At 38.9% G+C, this 20867-nt stretch overlaps 2 protein-coding genes across 2 annotated transcripts in view; one reads left to right on the forward strand and one right to left on the reverse strand.

Moving 5' to 3' along the window:
* LOC139726858 (guanine nucleotide exchange factor DBS-like) overlaps positions 1-20867 on the forward strand; it is a 198950-nt gene that overhangs the window by 11829 nt on the left and 166254 nt on the right. Inside the window, exon 2 of the mRNA XM_071637853.1 lies at positions 1063-1398. Coding sequence (XP_071493954.1) covers positions 1191-1398 — 208 coding nt within the window. The 5' untranslated portion in view covers positions 1063-1190. The remainder of the gene's footprint in view (positions 1-1062; positions 1399-20867) is intronic.
* On the reverse strand, positions 961-19405 carry LOC139726859 (dynein light chain Tctex-type protein 2B-like). Its single transcript, XM_071637854.1, has 5 exons — positions 19311-19405; positions 16792-16925; positions 14496-14565; positions 4604-4667; positions 961-1218 (listed from the first exon to the last, which is right to left on the reverse strand). The coding sequence occupies exons 1-5, from the start codon at positions 19403-19405 to the stop codon at positions 1171-1173; spliced, it is 411 nt and encodes a 136-aa protein (XP_071493955.1). The 3' UTR covers positions 961-1170.

Raw genomic sequence — 20867 nt, forward strand, 5'->3', positions numbered from 1 at the left:
TGCCCTCCCAATCAGATTTACTGTGCAGGAAACCTGGAAGTCTTTCATACAGAATATTGGTAGCTATTTTTCCACCCTAAATTAATAAATATGTGCTCTGAGCTGTTTCAGTGAGAGTTTAACCTCTTTTCTTTAATGTATTCATGAGCAGGTCAAACGCCGCATGTTTGGGCGACAGTCAAGCCTGTATTGCTGCGTATCTCACTTAATGGAACCCATGCAGAGTACAAATGTGTTCCATCCTGCTAGAAAGCTATGCTATACTATAGTAAAATGAACCCATAATCTTCAACGGGTTAATGTGTGCATGCATTTGAATGTAGGTTTATATGTATGCATGTTTATATGTTTGTTTCTATGCATGCATGTATGTTGTTGATTCATTGGGTTGTATGCATGTATTTAACACAGTAATATCATACATGTAAACTCGAAGGAAAAAAAAAACCAATCTATCATTTTTTTCAGTGACTCATTAATCTAATACAACAATTCTTTTTTTTGTCCTTTGGGACATTGCAGATAATAAAACTGTATGCAACTCACAAGATGGATATTTCCTCTATATACGGTGAATACCACCTGGTAGGTTTCCAATGACATAATCTAACCAGTCAGCATCCATTATGATGTCAGCAGATTGAAAAAAACAAAACAAAACAAAACAAAAAAACAAATCTTTCTGCCATTGTACAGCTCCCATTTTTCTGTTGGTTAGAAATACATCACTGCCAACTTCCCTTCCTGATATTTGACATACATGTAAGAACAAGAAATGAGACATACACAGACCTCCCAACCTTTTCAACTGAAAAATAGGGATGATTTACCTCAAAAAGTAGGAAAGGAAGAGCAATTACTGTAGGAGTATGTAGTAAAATTATCAGGGAAAATAGGAAAAATCCTATTGAAAAAAGAGCTGGGAATGGTCAAAGTTCAGATTCTTTCTTCCAAATTCAGAATGGTTGGGAGGTCTGTATACACCTACAGACTGTCAGCATTTGTGGGCTGTGTAGCACCCTTGCGTAACCATTGATATTCATGTATGTTGTCTGTTTCCAGTATAGGACAGTTGGAGGAGAAGTCCTCGAACTCTTCCTGGTTGCAGAACCCCTGACCACCAGTTCCTGGACCTGTAGCTCCCTGCCAGGACCAAGTTCCACAAGTGGTCTAGTAGTAGAAGACGCCAAATGCCGCAGCCACACAAAAAAGGGAATCCTGTGGTGGACCAGGGGGAAGGGAAGAAGAAGAAGAAAAAGAAGAAAGTCAAGCTAAAGCGGAACAGACCGGTGAAAAGAGGCAAACGAGATGGCCGACCTTACAAGTACCGAGAGCAGGATGAACTACAACCTGAAGAGGAGGCTCAGTTTGAAAAGATTGAAGCGCATCAGCTTAGAGGTAACCCACTTTTGTTGCAATTTGCCAGAAGTCACAACTTTGTCAAATGGTGTGTTCTTGACTGTTAAGCACCATTTCCTGTAATTACTATTTAGAAGTCATGAGTTTGCATTTACAGAAAAACCTTTTCTTTATCAAATTAAAAAAAAGCCCAACAACTTATAAGATTGCAAATGATGGACATACTGTTAAAACAAGCCCTGTAACCAGAATATCTTAAATGAGATACAGTTTAAAAAAACAAAACAAAACAAAAAAAACTCAAGATTGTTTGCCCATGTACAATGTATGTGTGTGTGTGTGTGTGTGTGTGTGTGTGCTTGTGTGTGTATGTGCATGAAAGTGCAGGATAAATTGACTTCCTGCTACAATGTACATTTGGCCGAAATCCCACACAACTTTTCACTGTCAAATGCTGTCATATTTTTAACATCATTCCTCTCGACAGGAGACATTTTTAACAGCACAGCCCTGAAAGCTGGTTCCATTCACTCAAAAATAACACATGACTTATTCACACATTGGCAAATGCACTTGTGGCACCATGTGATGAGTAAAGCCCGCCGCACACTACATGATTTTGCCCCGATTCACCGGTCTTAAGACCTTAAGACTAGAAGTGTGACGTCACAGTCTTGCCATTTTCTAGTCGTACGACTGGGTCTTAGCGCCAGTCGTAGAGATTTGACATGTTGAATTTCTACGACCAGTCGTGAGCTTTCAGCCATTCACAATGCAGTGAAATGCAAGCGCACGCAGTGCGCACTGCGCGCGCTTTACAGTCGGGTTGTATAGCGTGCGGTGTCCGGTCGTACGACTGGTCTTAAGACCCAGCTTGGCTCAAGACTTTAAGACCAGTCTGATCATGTAGTGTGCGGTGGCCTTTAGTTTAAATTGCTACTCTTATAATAAATGTATATTGAGAATAAAAATATCATTCTGAATAATGTCCACACTGGTAATACTGTATACGCCGAATATTTTGTGAGGTTTTTATTTTCGCAAATTTCGCGAGTCAGGAGCTCTTTCTGAAATTAAAGACACGCGAAAATAATGACTCTGATCCCGATATGAATATGACACACATATGTATTTCTTCATTCAGTACAGTATGCCACGATCACAAATTTAACCAATTGCTTAATTGCTGGGAAATCCTGATTTACGAAAATTTAGACTCGCTAAATATATGGCGTATACAGTACTGCACAAGAATTTAACAAGGTACATTGTTAGTTTAATGGCTATTGAATGGAGAAGGGTATCCCCTTCTGTGATATGAGACAATGTTGTATCAAAAGCTGCTAGTTTTCAGATGGACAAAATGAGGGCAGGGTAATGTAAGAGCTGATGGTATTTATAGCTGTAACTAGATATAGCAGGGGATATAATGTATCTCCAGTGCTCTTCAATGCAGTAAAGGCAAACAAACACATTTTACACAACAAAGAACAGACAAGGACAAGCAAACACACACACACACAAACACACTCACACACAAAAGAATGAATGAGGACAAATGATATGCCAATCATTCAGTTATTGTAACATGCAGTATTTTAAATCAATTGCTCTGCACATGTGACCAATACCTTTGCACAGTTGCACTTGTCATGTCAAACTGTGGTCTGTAAGACAGTACTCAGACCCAATGTTTTTGGAGAAATGCAGGCAAATCACAAGACATTTCAGAATTTTGTGAGTTCATAATCACACACATCAATTCACCAACACATTTGTCTGTATTGTGTATGTGATTTCATCATTATTACCTATTATCAAGGCAAGTAATTAACCCATGGCATAAGCATTACATTCTATTTTTAAATGGAAACAAACAACATTCATTCAGTATTAATGCGAATTGTCTTTTGAAGCTCTAATGAAAATTTCATACTAGACTTTTCATTGCACCTGCAGTGCTCAAGCTAGCTGAACAGTACATGAATTTGTGATAGTGATTTTACTAAATGAAAAGTCAATAGAGTGTAATCTAAAGAGAGCTGTTATATTTTGGGTTTCAGGATTAGAATAAAGTTGATGCATAAAAACAGTCTACTCTGACCTACTAACAGCATTATACACGCTAATTTTGAAATGTCATGATACGCTTTGACCCAATTTCACAAGCACACAAACAAAGTTGGAACTGTTTGGCTTTGGGCCATACAGTACCTCTCATATGGATAACACACAGTCACGTATGTCACTGCAGGTATTTCCAATATAAATGGTTGCTGAGCACCTTCCTATTACACATCGGTCAGCTTAGATGGCCACGAAATATCCCGCAAAAACTTACAACCTTGGAATATCTGGTAAAATGGGGATGGATTATTCCCCCTCACTTCCTGTCGCATTGGTGCCAAGTTAATCCGAGGACAATCAGATGCCAGAGGTAGATCTAGGGCTGAATGGCCTAGGAGGTAGGGTATGATCCAGCTAACTACCCAGTACTAGTCATTCAGGGGTATCCCGATTAACCCCCTCACTGCTAAACACAAGACTGCCATGTACACGCAAGGAAGTGGCATTTGGAGACTGTGATCTGAGGGACTAAGCAACTGCAAACCTCTTTACCCTTCATATCATCTGCAGACATGTTGGCTTTAGCTAATTTAGCAATGTATCTCCATGTACCTACAAGTTTAAGATGGAGAAAAGTTAAAACAATTCTCGAATAGCTTTGCCTTTATCTCAAACAGTCTGGAGCTCACAAACCCTGAAATTTGCATTCCAAATTCTAGAAATTAAAAACTCAATTTCTAGAGTTATGGAAGTTTTCTATCTGACAGATAATAGAGCCATTGCTGGTATTTTCTCAGACATTCAGACAGCAGAAAGATTTCATGTGACAATTAGGAAAGACAAAATTCAACATTGCTGCCATATTGCTGCTTTCGTTCAATCCACATTGATATTGGGGTTTTGGTTTCCTTTAACTTGAAACATTCAACACCAACAAGAACTTAGGAACAATAGTTTTATATGACTAAAGTTCAAATTATGATTAAATGTAGAACAATTAATGTAATCTCTTTCGAAACAATAGGTGTCTGAAGGTTTCAAATAAGGGGGCTACTACCTTTTTAAAGAGATAAAGTAAAGAGACAGTAATCACAGCAGCTGAAAGCTGAAATGACAAATCTCTGCCATGGCACTCGTCAAAACCCCTTTACCAGACATGATTGATGTTGTCACTTACACTCATATAGATGTCTTGGGCGTAGTTGTCTGTGTCGGAATCCCAGAAGCATCTACAGCCCATCCTGAAGACAGAAAGACAAAAGGGATGAACACTAACATGAGACCACATTGCCATTCACTCTAGCTTGACATACGTTACTCTGTTCTGATGTGACTCACATCTTGATATTGGAACAATGATTCTGGGTTCTGCTTGACATATGGTTTATATTGAAAAGAACAGCATGACATGAAATAAACATGAAACCACACAGCATAATAAGATGACAATACCAATGGACCTTTTATTCATAATTCATTGTACACACAATGTAAATTAGACAGACACTTATAATCATGCACTGATGCCAAATAAACTCAGTGGCAGAGGAAAATGTGAATATTTGTCTATTAACATGATGGTATCCATATTGGCATCAATTGCCATTAAGTTGATGTCTTTTAGAACCTGGTACAACACAGAACAAATACGACTCTAGTATCATGAAGTTTCAATAGCCCATTGTTAAAGGTTGGAGCATCTTTATTTACAGATGACACAATTATTTTGTGTAACTTGAATTTCAGGTCAAATGTAAGACAATCCAGCCGGTTTCAATAGCCCATTGTTAAAGGTTGGAGCATCTTTATTTACAGACAACACAATAGTTACGTTCAGACGGCAGGCCCTAACCTCGAGGTTAGGAAACCTCCGGGTTTAGCTCTTGCCCCCTAACTACGATGTGTGTCCACACGACGAATCTTTACCTCGAGGTCAAGCTTCTGCCGCCCTGTAACTACGAGTGGGTCCCACTCGATGTTAAAACCACAAAACCGGAAGTTTCAGCCCACACTGCTAACAAGGCGTCTTTATTTCTTCTTTATATAGTCCAACCCTGTCGGACTCGCTTACCGGTACTCTTTTTCCCACCGGTGGCATCAGCTTCCTCTGTCATGGTATGCAGAGATAGCACTGCACTGATGACTTTATGCCTTTATGAAGATATTCGTCGAAAAAAAATTTTCAGCGTCGTAGAAGAAAATAGAATACAGTAGCGAGTTCGACATGTTCAGTTTCAGAGATCAAGCGCATGAGAAGAAAAGATGATGTTGTTGTAATGTGCGTCATAGGTTTTTCACCTTGTGCACGTGTAGTGTATTTGTGGTGTATTTATGTTTGGGAGGTTGACCAGGAAGCAGAGGGAAATTGTGGGGGCTGGAGTTCACGGCGAGGTCACTCTTAACTTCGAGTTCATTGTTTTTGTGTCCACACGGTGCTTAACTATGAGTGGGGACCCCCCGCGGCTCGTGGTTAGAGCGCTAACCATAAGATTTCTCGTGGCTCGAAATATCGAGCAAACCTCGAGGTTTGCTAACTACGAGTGCGTCTTCACGGTCCCTAACTACAAGCTCTAACCTCAAGGTTTCCTAACCTCGAGGTTAAGGGCTCGCGTCTGAACGTAACTAATTATTTTGTGTAACTTGAATTTCAGATCAAATGTAAGACAATCCGGCCGGTTTCATGCATTCAAAAGGGCACTCACTGTACACCTACAAGTTTGTAATAGAAGACACAATTTGTCTAAATTACCATGACAACAAACCTACACACAAAGTGTGTGAGGGTTTCAGGAAAAGACCACTTCACCTAACAACCATACGACAACAAACACAGGAAGCCTTCAATATGCTTCTGAATCGTTTGTGAAGTGAAACAGACACATTCCACGCAGAAGTTTGTCTTGGTTCAAGACTGGTAACCAGTACAAATTTTCTGTAAAATACACTACAACCAGAAATTAAATTTTTGGAGTCTTTTCATCCTTGTATTCATGAAATCAATCACACTGCTAGAAAGCCACACTTGAAAAGTTGTCCACATTGCATTCACAAGAGTTGAGTGGAACAGTACATAATGTTCTGTAAACACTTCAACAGATGATCCTGAGTAATAGTATGAATCCTACACAGACAAAATGTTTTCACTGACAACACCCTCTTTACTCAGGTGTTCGAAACGGGTGCCTGGCAATGCTGGGGGTGATAAAAATGGCAGGGCCCTCTGGAAGAGCAGTATTCACACTGAAGATGTTACTCTATTCCATTATCATTAACTATCATGCATGAGACCCTCAAGTAAAAAAAAAATACCGGTATTCAAAAAAAAATAGACTTGGAATGAAGCAAGTGTGTACGTTACACTATAGACGGTCAGAATGAGAAATAAGAAGTATGTTACTACTTTCACCTTCATCGGATGAGAGGATATGAAATTGAATAGGGTATAATGATCATATGGTTCCTGTTTATAACTCTGTTCAAATTTTCATAAATCTAAATTGACATAGAGTTTTATAGCTGCCACACTGAATCAACACGGCCTTGAGATGGCAAAACAACATATCTACATCAAACCTCATTTCCAGTAAATCGAGTCCGAAGTTTTGCAAACCTACAGCTCTTTTTCTGTTTTCGTTCAACACTTCATATCTTACCCTAGAAGGACCAACAGTATCAGTAGTACAGTGCACGCAAATTGATTTCACTAGACCCTTTATTTTTCGAAAAATTTGCATTTAATCAAAACATGTGTTGTTTTGCCGTCTCGACATAACCACACTATTGCCATTGATACGGCAAAACAACGTAAGTCTTGATCACTGGCGCGCATATAATGTCCTACAACGTCAATATTTTGCACCCGCTTCTGCAGCCGCACGTGGCGCGCAGCCTATCACTGCGCAAAACATGCCCGACGTGTGTTGAGCAGGGGCAAGCGCATCGCCACTTACATTGTTTTGCCAACAAAATTTGAAAAATTCCCACTGGGAGGGAGCATCATATCTCAGTAATGGAATGGGTTCTGATTCCAAGATTTGGTCAAGAGTTAGATTACACTAAAATAAGCCGAAATATGTGACTAAGTCAATTTTCATAAATTTTCGACATACGTTGTTTTGCCATCTCAAGGCCGAACAGCCATCTCCATATAAAACTGGGTAAGGGTTTGAATACTATGTGATTATAGCTCAAGACAGTTTGGTAAAACAAAGATGAACATTGCAAACTTTCTCTTTTCTGTAATAATCACATGACAGGAGATTTTATGTAATACACTTGTTTAGATCCAGGCCGGGCAAAAACTTTGGGATTAATATACACTTCATTAGTACAGCTCTCATGCAAAAAAAAACAACAAAAAACAAACACTGGAGCAGTGTGAAATTAAGTTTGGCTAGTAGATATTTGAGACACAAAAATACTTCCTGAAGGAAAATAGATGGGATACATTAACCCCTTGGGATGACATAGTGGTACATCAACTACCCTTTCCACTTTTCTCTGCTCCCCAAATAGTGCGCCAGCCATTCATCATCTAATCCCTGGCTATGGAAGCAATCAATTACCAGAAAGTCTTCCGCCCCCTGCACTGTGCTTGCAAACTCACATGATTGGCCATCTTTGGGGCTCATTAGTAATCATTCAGTTCCAAACATCCATGTCAGTTGACCTTTCATGTGGGTACATTCAACTCTGATTGGTGATTAATAACATGCAATGTTGAAAGCACAGCTTTACTCTCATCAAATGGTACCCGATTCACATGAATTAATTAAGGGCGTTCCTACTCAAGAGTCAATGAGAGGACTGCTGCAGTGGAACATGTTATCTTGACTGTACATCAGATGCATCTATCTTCTCCATCAAATGCAGCCCGATTCATGTGCAGCAATTAAGAGCACTTCTTCCCTACAATGAACTCAGAGTAAACGATAGGACTACTGCAGTGGAACATGTTATATTTGCATCAGATGCATGACTATCTTCTCCATCAAATGCGGGCCGATTCATATGCACCAATTAAGAGTGTTCCTACTATGTACTCAGAGTATACGATAGGACTACTGCAGTGGAACATGTTATCTTCACATTAGATGCCATGACGACTACATCTAAAATCCATATGAGTTTATCAAAGAAGACCACAGTATGTCCTTGCACTGCTTACCCGTACTTCGCTTGAGATATCAAGATGCTCTTTTTACTAGACTGCAACACAGATCTTTATTTCCAGTGCAATAAAGAACTATCACTCTACCTTCATAATTTGATGTATTTGCTTTTAACCAATCTTGTCATAACATTCCGATCATTATTATATAAAGCCCATCAGTTCTGAAAATCCCACAGTCTAAATACTTCACATGTAACTTTTGCATGAATAGGTGTGTGTGTGTGTGTGTGTGTGCCATTATTTTACCTTAAAACTAAAGATATAGGCAGCATACAAATGTACCTTATTTCCCCCCTTCTTCTTAACACATGATTACTAGGGTGTGGTTACTGGTTAGAATAATCACATATACAGTATCTTACTGCATATAGCTGACTATTCTATACTTTTGTCACCTATGCTGGGAATATGCCATTGCTGTAGCAAATTTGAAATTCCCTGATTAAGGGAGAACTTGCCTTTTAAAAGTTTTCTTGAGTAAATTCTAAACAATAGCAATAAAAATTGTTGAACTCAAAGCTTTAATTCAACACTTGAAGCTTGAAAAGAAGAGAAATATGAAGGAAGTTAAAAGAAGGTTCAACATTTGTTAGTAATCAATAGGCAGGGCCCGACACTAACGGTGGCCCGGTGGCCCGGGGCCACCAAAAATGAAAGTCGGGCCACCAAATTTTTAAAAAGGGCAAATTTGGTGGCCCGCCTCGGGCCACCACAATTTTTTGAAAAGTATGTCAATAAATTCGTAACTTTTTGCGCCGGAAATTAGCAGTTAAATTTGTTTAAAGGATGGATGAACAGGACTGAATGAGTGCCTGAGAGTGAGTGTTGCAAGTTTAATTCATGAGTAGATATGTCCAACTTTTAATTCTTACTATCATAAAACTTAAATATTTGACTCATTTAAAAAAACAGGACTTTTAATGTTTTTTATTGTTTTTTTTCGGGACACCAAATTTTTCTCTCGGGTCACCAAAAATTTGAAATTTAGGATTTTGGTGGCCCCATCGGGCCACCAAACAAAAAAGTTAGTGTCGAGCCAGGTCTGAAATGGAAACCACAAAAATTCCCTTTCATGTGACTTTTGCTTGCAAAATATACTTACTTCCTCCGTGCAATATATCATACCACCAATATGTATTCATATTTCTTTACATGATTATACTTTCTCTTTGACTCAACTGAAGACATGGGGAAAACCATCAAGGCTCCTTCAAGCAAACAGAAATTGATTCCTTCCCTCTTGCATTTCTTATCGAAAATCGTAGTCCAGTGTTTCTGTACGAATACCACATAAGGAATTCCGCACAATATTGTCACAGTCATGTGAACAAATAACAGCTTTGGTGAGTCTATATTGGAGGGCACGCCACTTGACTTACTGACTTTCAAATTGTCATAGGTATTCTAATGCATCTCCATTTGTGCTCAAACTGTTGCTTTGGTTTCATTGATTGCATTAAAAAACACCTTCTTTTGAGGTTAAGTTTCTGAAGATATTTACATTATGGCCAACAAAATACCTCTGAGGAAGTGCAATGCATGACGAAAACTCATTCGGCATGGACTACACAAGTATGTATGATTAATAGTGATAGCTTGACCATAGGCTTAATCCTAAAATCAGGATAATCCCTTTTGAAAGCTCTAGACTGGACACTAGACAGACTGAATGATACACCGACCTCTTGCCCAGCTTCAGCTACAGTAGGCTCCCTTCAAGACTTTTCCATGACAATTTATTGATAATCTTCACTTCATCCGCTGAACTTTGCAAGATTTCCTGATTCTAATCGATAGCTTGTGAATTAATAGGGCACTTCATTTGCAAAGGATATATCAAACAGGAACCAATGAAGAAATATAATTGTCACTTTGGTGAAGCCATACTTGGCTCACAAAAACTAACATGCCTAAAACTTGGAATAATCATAAAGGCATTCTCTGTCATTTCTTCTCTTGGAGACTGAACCTAAACTCTTAAACCTTGGGCCTCTCTTTTTTAATCATCACTCAATTCAAGACAAGCTATAATACAACATATATCTTTTCCAATAGAAGACTTGTTTTGTTTTTTTCAAACATTGAAAGTGAAAAAAATTCTCAAATTCCCTTTATGTCTGAATTTAAAGCAGGGTTTGTTACTTGGACTGTACAACCTTGCACGGCACAGTAAACTCGCACACGGCTGCCTTACAAACTTGGCCCCTGCTGCAAGAAAATTAACCATTTAAAATCTACTGGCAATCAGTATCTGACGGCTCCTCTCAAAATAACTTGCTAACCTGATGATTCATTACCTAGGGAATGCTAATAGCTGCTATTTTCAGAGTGGACTGCTCCAAATACTCATCTTGTTCATCACTATACTGGACTAATTCATTGGTCAAATAGGATGGTCTGTTCTACCACTGAGGGAAATACTTTACCTGCAGGTTTTTATCTTTCCTTTGCCTGTTCTTCCTGTATTACCGGAGTTAAAAATGATTTTTTTTTTTTTTTTTTTGGGGGGGGGATTAAATTCCAGTATTTCACTTCCTGAAAACATGTCAATTAAAAAAACAAGTATAAAAAGTATAAAAGTATAGTGCAACATTTTTGTCAAAATCACTACAGGGAATAGTTTTCCAACTCAAATTTGATTTACCATAGCAATTTCAGCTGATGAACAATATTTCAAATGGTATCCTGTACACATGGAAGAAAACTGCTACACAAAAGTTAGTTTGTGTAGCAGTGGTGTATAAATGCATAGCAAATTGCAATGCCATACCATGAAAATTATTCCCTGCATTATTACAAGAGGTATAATGTGCAACTAAGTTACTGCATCTCACTGAAAGAATTTCAAAACATGGTCACATGTTTCAGGCAACCCACTTCTGACTTCAGTCTCATTGTGATAAGAAAATCCTCAATTGTAGTTGAACGTTAAGTACTTGTGAATAGAATATACTGGCACAATTCTCTCATTGTAATTAATGACAAGGGGAAGCTGTTTGGATTAGTACAAGGGGCTGCTAGAGGCCCAGACAGTGATACATTTATTTGATCTTTGGAGTATGGGGCACTTCTATGGAAGATGGAATGCGATGGAGAGGGAAAGAATGGAACAATTAGTTTTGATTCTAAGTTGAATCATATTGAAGACTGCAGTACTGTCTACTTGGTTATCTTCAAGTCCATGTTATAAATTGCAGATCTCTGTTCAATTGGTTTAGAATTACACACAGTTTGTAGTCCTTGCAATTTGGCCTGACTGCTGCCGAGTCAATAGAGGGAGTGTGCCATCTTCCAGCATACTGTCAGCTTAACCCGTTGAGGACGGTTATATTTTGCTACAACACGCATTTCCCATAGACACCTGCCCGAGTATACTCGGGACTCGTCCTCAACGGGTTAAAGTGCCTCGTCATAATTCACACTGCCTGTGATGTAGACTAATATTCCCCCTGTCTGTTGTTGTGCCCCATTTTTCAGCGGTAAAAGAGTGTCTGTTGTGTTATTGCTGAGAAGGATCAACGGATCCAGCTGTGCTTTCATTACTTCTATCTAATTGATTCTTTGGGTCAGTATGATTTGGTCATATTCATGGGAGAATAGCTGAGTATACAATCAGGCGTTACAAGATTAACACTCAGCAGTTAGGGGACACAGTTCAACCATGAGGTAAATATTGTTTCTGGTTTTTTTAACTTTCGTAAACTAGTAGTACAGGCGACTCCTGATAAAATGAAGTCCTCGGGACCAGCAGTTTTCTTCTATTATATCAAAATTTCATTAAAGCCAAACAAATAAAATGTATAAGGTTATACAGATGATAATTTTGGGACCTGGATCTTACTTCATTGTATCTGAAATTTTGTTAAAATCGTGTTAGTCATAACCGGAGAGCACTGTATCCAATCACTGATGTGACTTGTGCTCACTTTTTTTTTCTTTTTTTTTCAGGCACCTGGTAGAGTAAAAATCACCAGTATCAAGTCTTTAAGAATTATGAATCTTAATGAGTTACTCAGGTGTTATTCATTTCCAATGACAACTTAATTCTATGCTATGATTTATCCTAAACCCCCCATCAGCCCCCCCCCCCCAAAAAAAAAAAAAAAAAAAAAAAAACTGTGGCTCATGTGATGGTAGCAGTCCTGGATTCATCAGTAATATCAATGAAATTTTAATTCAGAGCATGTTTATCAATATTGTTGACTAACGCAACTATCTAGCAAATACTTTATCTGGTAATGAACTACAGTAGGTTACAGGGTACCTTCACTTATATTGTGTTTTTAACATAAAAGAGCTTCTATCTGGGATCATCTGAACTTAGTCCAACATAAATCTTCCTTTTTCATTAGGATGCAATAGCTAACAGCTTGTGCAAACATATTTAACATCAACATGTTTTTCTATTACAGAAAACCTACAAATCATCTTGAAGCAAAGAAAACGACTACAGGAAGATGAATTGACAAGTCTTTTCCTTTGTCATATCTAGCGACTATTCACTTTGTCATATTGAATCCTGCAAGTCACTTTGCAATATCTAGTACATTGAACTCTAATGCGCTTCTGTAGCACTGCTCATCCCTTAGCTCAGTATTTGAAGCAAAACCTATGAACCATCAATTTCAGCTTAACATCACAAGCATGCTCTCTTTTGTTTACTCCGCTCCCTTTCAATCTTTACACATTCCTCTCAAGTAGATGCCCCCTCCTTTAATCAACCCTCTAAGGCTGTATGGGGGGGGGGGGAGCAGCGATCTTACTTACTGTCCCTACGTCTTAGATGATCTGTTTATAAAGTTTTCTTTAGGTTAAGTATAATAATTAACCAGTTCTCTACTGAATTCTAAATTGCCCATAGACTTTATATGCAGGCCACCAGCTCCCTCTACAGAATGGGTTAATCATCAGAGAAAGGCCTTGCCCCCTCCCCAACCATGCCTCTTCCAGTCTGATCTGCAACATCCTGAGGTCACAAAACAACTTCCTTTTGTTTTAGGTTATCCTTGACACTCCCCAGACTCCTCCTTCTGCAACTCCACTACACAACTAAATTTTAGTTCTGTTTAATGGTCAGAAAGTTTTCACTTTTGAAGTACGTACAGATTAATGATGTACTGAGTTAAGGTAAATCTTATTTGAGCTGGTGACAACTGCAAACTGTATGGCCTACTGTGCCTTCAGTTGTACATCACCCAAACATTGATAATTTATCTTGATTTTTTTTTTTCAAATGCAATCCCTGTAATTCCAAAATTGATGATAAATCTTATTTCAATCTATTTGGGGTGTGAACTGTTATGAAGTAACCAAGAACGTATCACCAAAACTAACTGCATTTTCAGTATCCATGATAGCTCTTCTGTCCCCACCCCCCCCCCCCCCCCTTGAAAATAGTAGCAGCAGCATGGATTCAGCCATTTGACTTGATTTGACTTGTCTAACAAGACTACTGAGGACTCAACGGATGCATACAACCAAGCAAACATGGGACCACTGACATTAAGTCTCCTCAAAAGGACTATTTGGTAGGCAATGAAAGTGAGGTGCCTTGCCAAGGGGTACAACCTACAGCAGCCAGGGACTTGAACCATGAACCTTGTGATTGAGTCACTGGTCTTTCCCACTAAAAGCCGCAACAGCTCCACGGTATGGTAAAACCAGAAATTTTAGGGTGTATGAAAATTTTGTGAATTTCGCATAAGGAGCCAAGATTCACAGAAGTCAAATGCACAGAAAGGTTTTGTGTATGCATGCATTGAATGCCAGCGGCAATTTGCAAAAGTTTCATGCTGCGAATGTGTTTGGTTCTACAGTACTTGCATTCTCATGAATACATATGAAATGATACTAACTGCACTGGCTACAAACTCCTCTGTGGCAAATTTATACTCACTTGACCCCTTCCCCTCTCTGCTCTCCAATTACCACCTGCACCACAAACTTGTACCTGTCCAGATCCAGTTCTGTGGGTGAGACAAAAAAAAAAAAAAAAAAAAAAATAGATACATGTACGTATCATCAACACAGTATTTCAATGCCAGTCAGAATGTTCTTTATCAAAAACCTATGGTACTTTATTTTGTTACTGCATAGTAACCCCTCCCTCCCCCTCAAAAAAGAAGAAGTACAGAACAATACTTCGTATTAAATGATAGAATGAGAAACATTAGTCCACATCTCATATATTTAATGAACAAATTGAAAAGAATTCTCAATCATGTCTGCCTGGTCACAGAAAGAAAATTGTAGCAAAACATCTTAACCTATCCATAAATACTTGCCATTAACACTAAGCTGATGTATTGAAGGTTCAAGTCCTGTATATATTGTTACAGGCCGGGAAGCATGGAATATGGTGAAAGCCTTCATTCACTCTGTTGTCATTTTGATGGGGCCACCTTCCCTTTCACGTTGTTGTATCTCTTTATTTTTGCAATTTTTAAAGTGTGCGGTCCATGATAATATGTATGTATGTATTTATTACTGTGAAAGCTAAATAGGATATAAATGTGTCATTTTTCATTCTGCATCCCCATACAAACGTCTCCATTTATGTACATGCATATGACTGTGTATGTATGTACAGTATGATTATACCTATATATGCATGTATTACATAAACATCAAAATATTGGTTAGACCCTTTTTTATCCAGTTTGCCTTGTCCTTCCCATCTGCTCCGGCAGGCGAAATTTTTCACTCATGTTATTATTTTGATGGGGCTATTTTTCTGATTATGTTGCTGTTCATTACCGATTATTTTTCTATTTTTTCAATATCTATTAAAATCAGATGTGGTTTATGATATTTGTTTTACTGAGAAAGCTATATGTAGAACATAAATATGTTATTTTTTTAACTCTGCCCCCCCCCCCCTTAGAAAGGTTCGTTGTGTGTACATGCAAATGACTGTGTATTTGTGTGTATTGTGTACACCTGTATATGTATTGTATACACATATCTACTTATTCCTATCTTTATCTCTCCTTCTCCCCCTATTCCTCTCGTATCTCTACTCCACATCTCTTCCGTATTGATACTTACGTTGAGAATCACTCTCACAACGTTATCTTTTCCCCATATTTCTGCAAATTCTGAATGGAGAAATATGAAATTTGTATCCATACTTTTGTACAGTTAGACGAATTTTTCTGTGAATTTGATGTTATTTTGATGATGTTTAAAGAAGAATGTGGGTTACGGGGCTTTGGAAGGGTCGGTTGAGAGTGCTATATGTAGGGTATATAAGTCATATGTGATAACTCAGCCATCAGAATGAAATTTTGTTATGAAATGTAAAAACAGTGATTTAATTATATTTGGGGTTGTGCAATCACATTTCGAAATACCTTTTATTTATCAGTCATGTAAACCTGATGTTTTGTGTATGATGTTTTGTAGTTTTAATGGAGTAGAGGCAAATCAGTCGTCACAGTATTTTTTGTGTAATTCTGTTTGTTTTGACAAATGCGGAATATGTTCTTATCTTGCATAATGCTCAACTTATTGATTTCTGTAATTATGATATTTTCCCACTTATTTCTATCACACGTGTAAATGCTTTATTCTGTAATTGTCTGAATGTTTGAATTTGTATGTACATATTTTATGTTATATTACACGCAATTTAGCCCTTGGGCTACGAGATGTGATATGAATAAATAAACCTTTCAATAAATAAATAAATAAATAAAAAATGCTACCTTTGAAATATCTTTCACGGAATACTCTGAATGATGTAGCATTAGCTTATTCTAACCAACATTCAAGACTGCAATCTCATTCAACATATTTTCACTGCATTAAAATGAAAAGATTTTCTATGATAAGCTTCTATTCAGGTAATGGACGACGAAGTAGTAGGTGATAAATATAAGCAAAAAGAACAACCTAGCTACACAATTGTATATATGTGCAAATGACTTATAGTAAATGTCTATACAGCTCAGGCCCACTCCATTGGTTTAAAGTAGGACAACGGGTCAGCAAAGAACAACTACAATGTATCTGAGATCTTAATTGTGCTATCCTTTCAAAATTAAAGTTATAAAATCCTCCCTCGATTAAAAACTACTCCCAACTTTTTAAACCTTGTCAACACAATTCTGTTCATCTTATACAGACATTGAAAACATAATAGAAAAGGGCAAAACAACTAGATTTTTCATGGCAGGTTTCTGTAATTCAACCTTTTAATCTCTCTTTGATCTGCTCGGCAATATGCTTGCTCCATGCTGTTGTTTCTTCAGCGACGTACTGCTTGTCAGCAAGCTCTTCATTCAAGACTGTGTGTATGACTGCCTTCACAGCTGCTGGTCTGAATCTGTGGATGGAGGCATAAAGGAAAGCATGGAAGTGATTCAAATAATGCCAAGAAGACATCGCTGGATGATTTTCTGCCTATCATTGCATGACAGGGCTGTACCTTTGTAGTACACCACCTTCAGTGGTTGATAGACTGGGCAGGAGAGGGCGTCATCAGTACATCTGCAATTTCTTTCTCTCTCTCCACCTCATCCCTCTGATGTATTCAGCAGTAGATTTTCTACCTATTTTTAGTTATTTGCATTTCACTTGCTACTTTGCCACTTGCTTTGCTACCCATTATGCACCTGTCGTAACCCCATATCAAATTCTAGCTCTTGGGAGTCAGGCAAGACAAGTTGTGTGGCAATGTAGACTTCCTTATGTCCCCAAACGATAACCCACCATACCACTTGCCAAAAACTGTGTGCGTGCATGCGTGCCCTAACAACGACATAAGGGTAGGGTAGCAGATAGACTGATCCACCTGTCTCTTATCCGGTGGCCTCTTGTTAACTGTACAGCAGGTAAAGGTACAGTTGGCCCATCACAACAGACAGATATCTTCCATTCACTCTGCTGTGCAGACTGTGCAATCTATCTGCGCACACATGAGTTCAGTGCAGCACTAAGTTTAAAAAAGACTGCTGCGTCCTGTGAGTAGGTGAGCAGAGTTCGAAGGCCATTTACCCAAAACAGCATGCATGATGTATTAGAGGACTAAATCACGACACTGGTCAGCTTAACTTCTTCCATGAGTATATAAAGGTATGCATGCCAAGTCTTGTGATCTCCTGATATGATGGAAAAGGAGGAATTCTACCCTGTTTCCCATTTGCCGTCATCGGGTGATTGAGTCCGCACAGCAGAGTGAATTGTGAATGGAAGATATCTGTGTGTTGAGAGGGGCTGACCACATTAACAACTGTAGATTATATCTACAGATAATAAGACTAAGAGGCCACTGCCACTGAACAAGAGGCAGATTTATTGGCCTATTGTATGGTAGTGTCCAGAGTGGTACGGCAAAACTGAAAAATTGAAAAATACGGCCATGGAGAGGGAGACAATATTAATTAGAACTTAACCCGTTGAGGACAAGTCACGAGTATACTAGGGCAGGTGTCTATGGGAAATCTGTGTTGTAGTAAAATCAAACCGTCCTCAAGGCTCAACGGGTTGAAAATGAAATTAACCATTGATAAATCCTGATCTTATTCCTATTAGTATTAAACTCCAGCTCCCCCATCCCATCCCCATATTGGCATAGAGTAAAATATCCCGTTTGCGGCAGTTTAAGCATTGTTAAGGGTTTTTCCAACTTGTAAACAAATCAGGCAAATTATTTTCAACCATTTCATATATCATAGACAAGATTATTCATTAAAGCAATTGTTTTCATAAAAGAAATTTACCATTGACCAAAGCAGTTTTCATGATTTACCAGGGCAAAACCCGGCACAATTTTCGCCGATAAGGGCGATATGCGACGTAGTATTTCTGCTTGCGGCACGATGTACAATCCCTATGCAATACGCGCGTGCTCCGCGATCTTTAGCTGAACGCCTTCACATGTCTCGCGAACATTGCGTAAGCACGTGAAAATAGCGGGCGCACATGCATTGGCCGCAAACAAGATCGCAATTCTGGCGGTGTTGTTGATGTCTTTCTCGTGTTTTTCTCATTTTTTTTTCGATGGTAACATCCACTTTCCGAAAAAAATGGCGGCCCACATCGGCTCGCGAAAGTTCTATTTTACATGAGGATATGTTTTCAAAATCCATGAACATCGAGAAAACGACAAAAAATCCAGTTTCTTGGACCATTGTTTCTTAATTATGTTAAGAAGTACCGAAAATTTCATTTTGGATGCTATATGTTGTCATTTAGGTGAGAAAATTTCACTTTCGTCAGAGATCGTGCCCATTTTATTGGTTGGTTTTTGTTGATTGCTAGTGTGTTAGTACAAGTGTATATGCGTAGTGTGCATGTAACAGTGCAGTGCTGTGTTTAGCGGTATATTACCGTGTATGTTGTACCTGCCGCGAACGGCTGCACGGCCGCATACTGCCGCAGTTACTCTCTATCACATCAGAGTCAGCCTTATTTTTCATACGGTGTACCGACTACGCATTTGATATCTTTGATATTTGAGGTAGCTGTGCGTAGTGCAGTGTCCGCAGAATTACCTTGGTGCAAAGTCACTAGCTATAGATTATGGATGCCTGAATCTGAGCCAGTCAGCGTCAGAAGACATAAAGTAGCTCATTCATTCCAGAATTCCACTGAGTGTCATTATGATTTATCAATACCAAGTAGTATTAGTAACACTGTACAGGATGACATGTATTGACACGTGTGGGACTGTGGATCATCTTTCAGGCAGTAGCTTCACGACACTTACTTTCGAAGAAAATTCGGTCGTATGTTGTATGTGTTTGGTGCGGCCGGCTCTTCCGCAACATCTTCTTTTGGGGCTGTTTCCTCAACTTCCGTCATGATAGTAAATGTTGATCCCGACGATCAAAAATCCAAGTTTTTACCGTGTTTTTCCACCGACTTGTTAAATTAGCAAAAGCAGCATGAGTGTCAGTGGTGTAGACCGTATCCCATGTCAACAACGACCTAGCGACGGTTTTGACTGCCCGGATACTTCACTTGACGAGGATGAAATTTGCTTGTGAGTCTTTTGAATTACACTTTGAAACCAGAAGAATACATTCATGTAACTCTTGGATTACGTTCAGGACGTAATAAATCACAACTAATGTCGAAGTTACTCTTTGTTGCTACGAGCTACGAAATTCATCAGTCGACAAATTTCCAGTGTAATCTAATGTGAGCTAGACTAGCTGCGTGCGCTGCTGAGCGAAGTTTAACGTGGAATTGCATGGTATGCAATGGCACAAATATTTCGCGAGATGGCGCTAGCACTCTCAAGGGGACGGTCTTGTACCACAGAGTAAGAGTTCTGTGTCTTGTACGAGTATGCGCCGACGGGCGCCGTATTTTTCCCACGGTATATTTTGGAATTAATTATGGTAATACGGGAATTACAGAGCAAAGTGGAAACATTTCGAGGATCAACCTATGCTGATACATCTGGATCGGGATTCTGTAAGGGAGAAGGGGTTGTCACGCCTTGCATTCGAGTAGGATGCCTTCAGAAGACTTACAGGATGCTACCTTTGTAGATTTCGGAATATCACTGTGAAGACGTTTGTAGTTTTAAGCCAGGATTTTGGTCCTCGTCGTACGGCAGTAGGCGCCCAGCTAGGCGGATCAGATCTGCATCACCACACGCAGGTGGTTGAATCTCGCCGACAAGAACATGTCTTCTTCTACGGCAAGCTCTGACACCGAAGGATGCGGTAGGTACCATTTAGTAAACAGGTGGTGGAGGACACCATGCCATTAGACCACTCGTCACCATCTCTTTATCTTTGTTTCTTGTGTTGAGAAGTGTTGTGTACCTTACAGTCAATGTGTCTACATTCGACTGGTTTATCTTCAAACGTAGCAAACAAGCATAGGGTCTAAATCATCATAAATTGTGACTGGGTGAGAGATAAAAATGTCTAGTCAAGGCAGTCTGTGTAGATTCCAGTAAAGTTCAAGAGACCCCACCTTTAGTTTAAGGCCTCATAATCTAAAATTCTACTAAAGTAGGAATTAAGGGCTATGATTTTACACTTCTACCATCCCGGGATAGTTTCAAGGAACTGCTGAAAGGGATTACTACTTCAAGGTTCATACCTGGTTAACATATCTGGTATGTTCAAGGTTCAAGGTAGGGTAGAAGAGAAACTTGATCAATTCTACTATATGGTGCAGCTATAGAATGAGCATTAAATTAATGTACGCATTAATATTTAAGGTGCATTGGTCTCTTGCCAATGTGGAATAGATAACTATGGTGTACAGTTTCTTTTCAATGCACTGGTAATACTGGTATCCCAGA

Source organism: Diadema antillarum, unplaced genomic scaffold, assembly GCF_040938485.1.
Source record: "Diadema antillarum isolate AM-2024a unplaced genomic scaffold, OU_Dant_1.0 seq00000102_RagTag, whole genome shotgun sequence".
NCBI lineage: Eukaryota > Metazoa > Echinodermata > Echinoidea > Diadematoida > Diadematidae > Diadema > Diadema antillarum.

What these genes read in the sequence shown, in the direction of transcription:
- LOC139726859 (XM_071637854.1), bottom strand. Translation starts at nt 19,405, where the DNA reads ATGACGGAAGTTGAGGAAACAGCCCCAAAAGAAGATGTTGCGGAAGAG. An exon ending in GATCAAAGAGAGATTAAAAG is followed by an intron (nt 14,566 to 16,791) that starts GTTGAATTACAG and finishes TCTCACCCACAG; the next exon opens with AACTGGATCTGGACAGGTAC. An exon ending in CAGAGAGGGGAAGGGGTCAA is followed by an intron (nt 4,668 to 14,495) that starts GTGAGTATAAAT and finishes TTCTGTCTTCAG; the next exon opens with GATGGGCTGTAGATGCTTCT.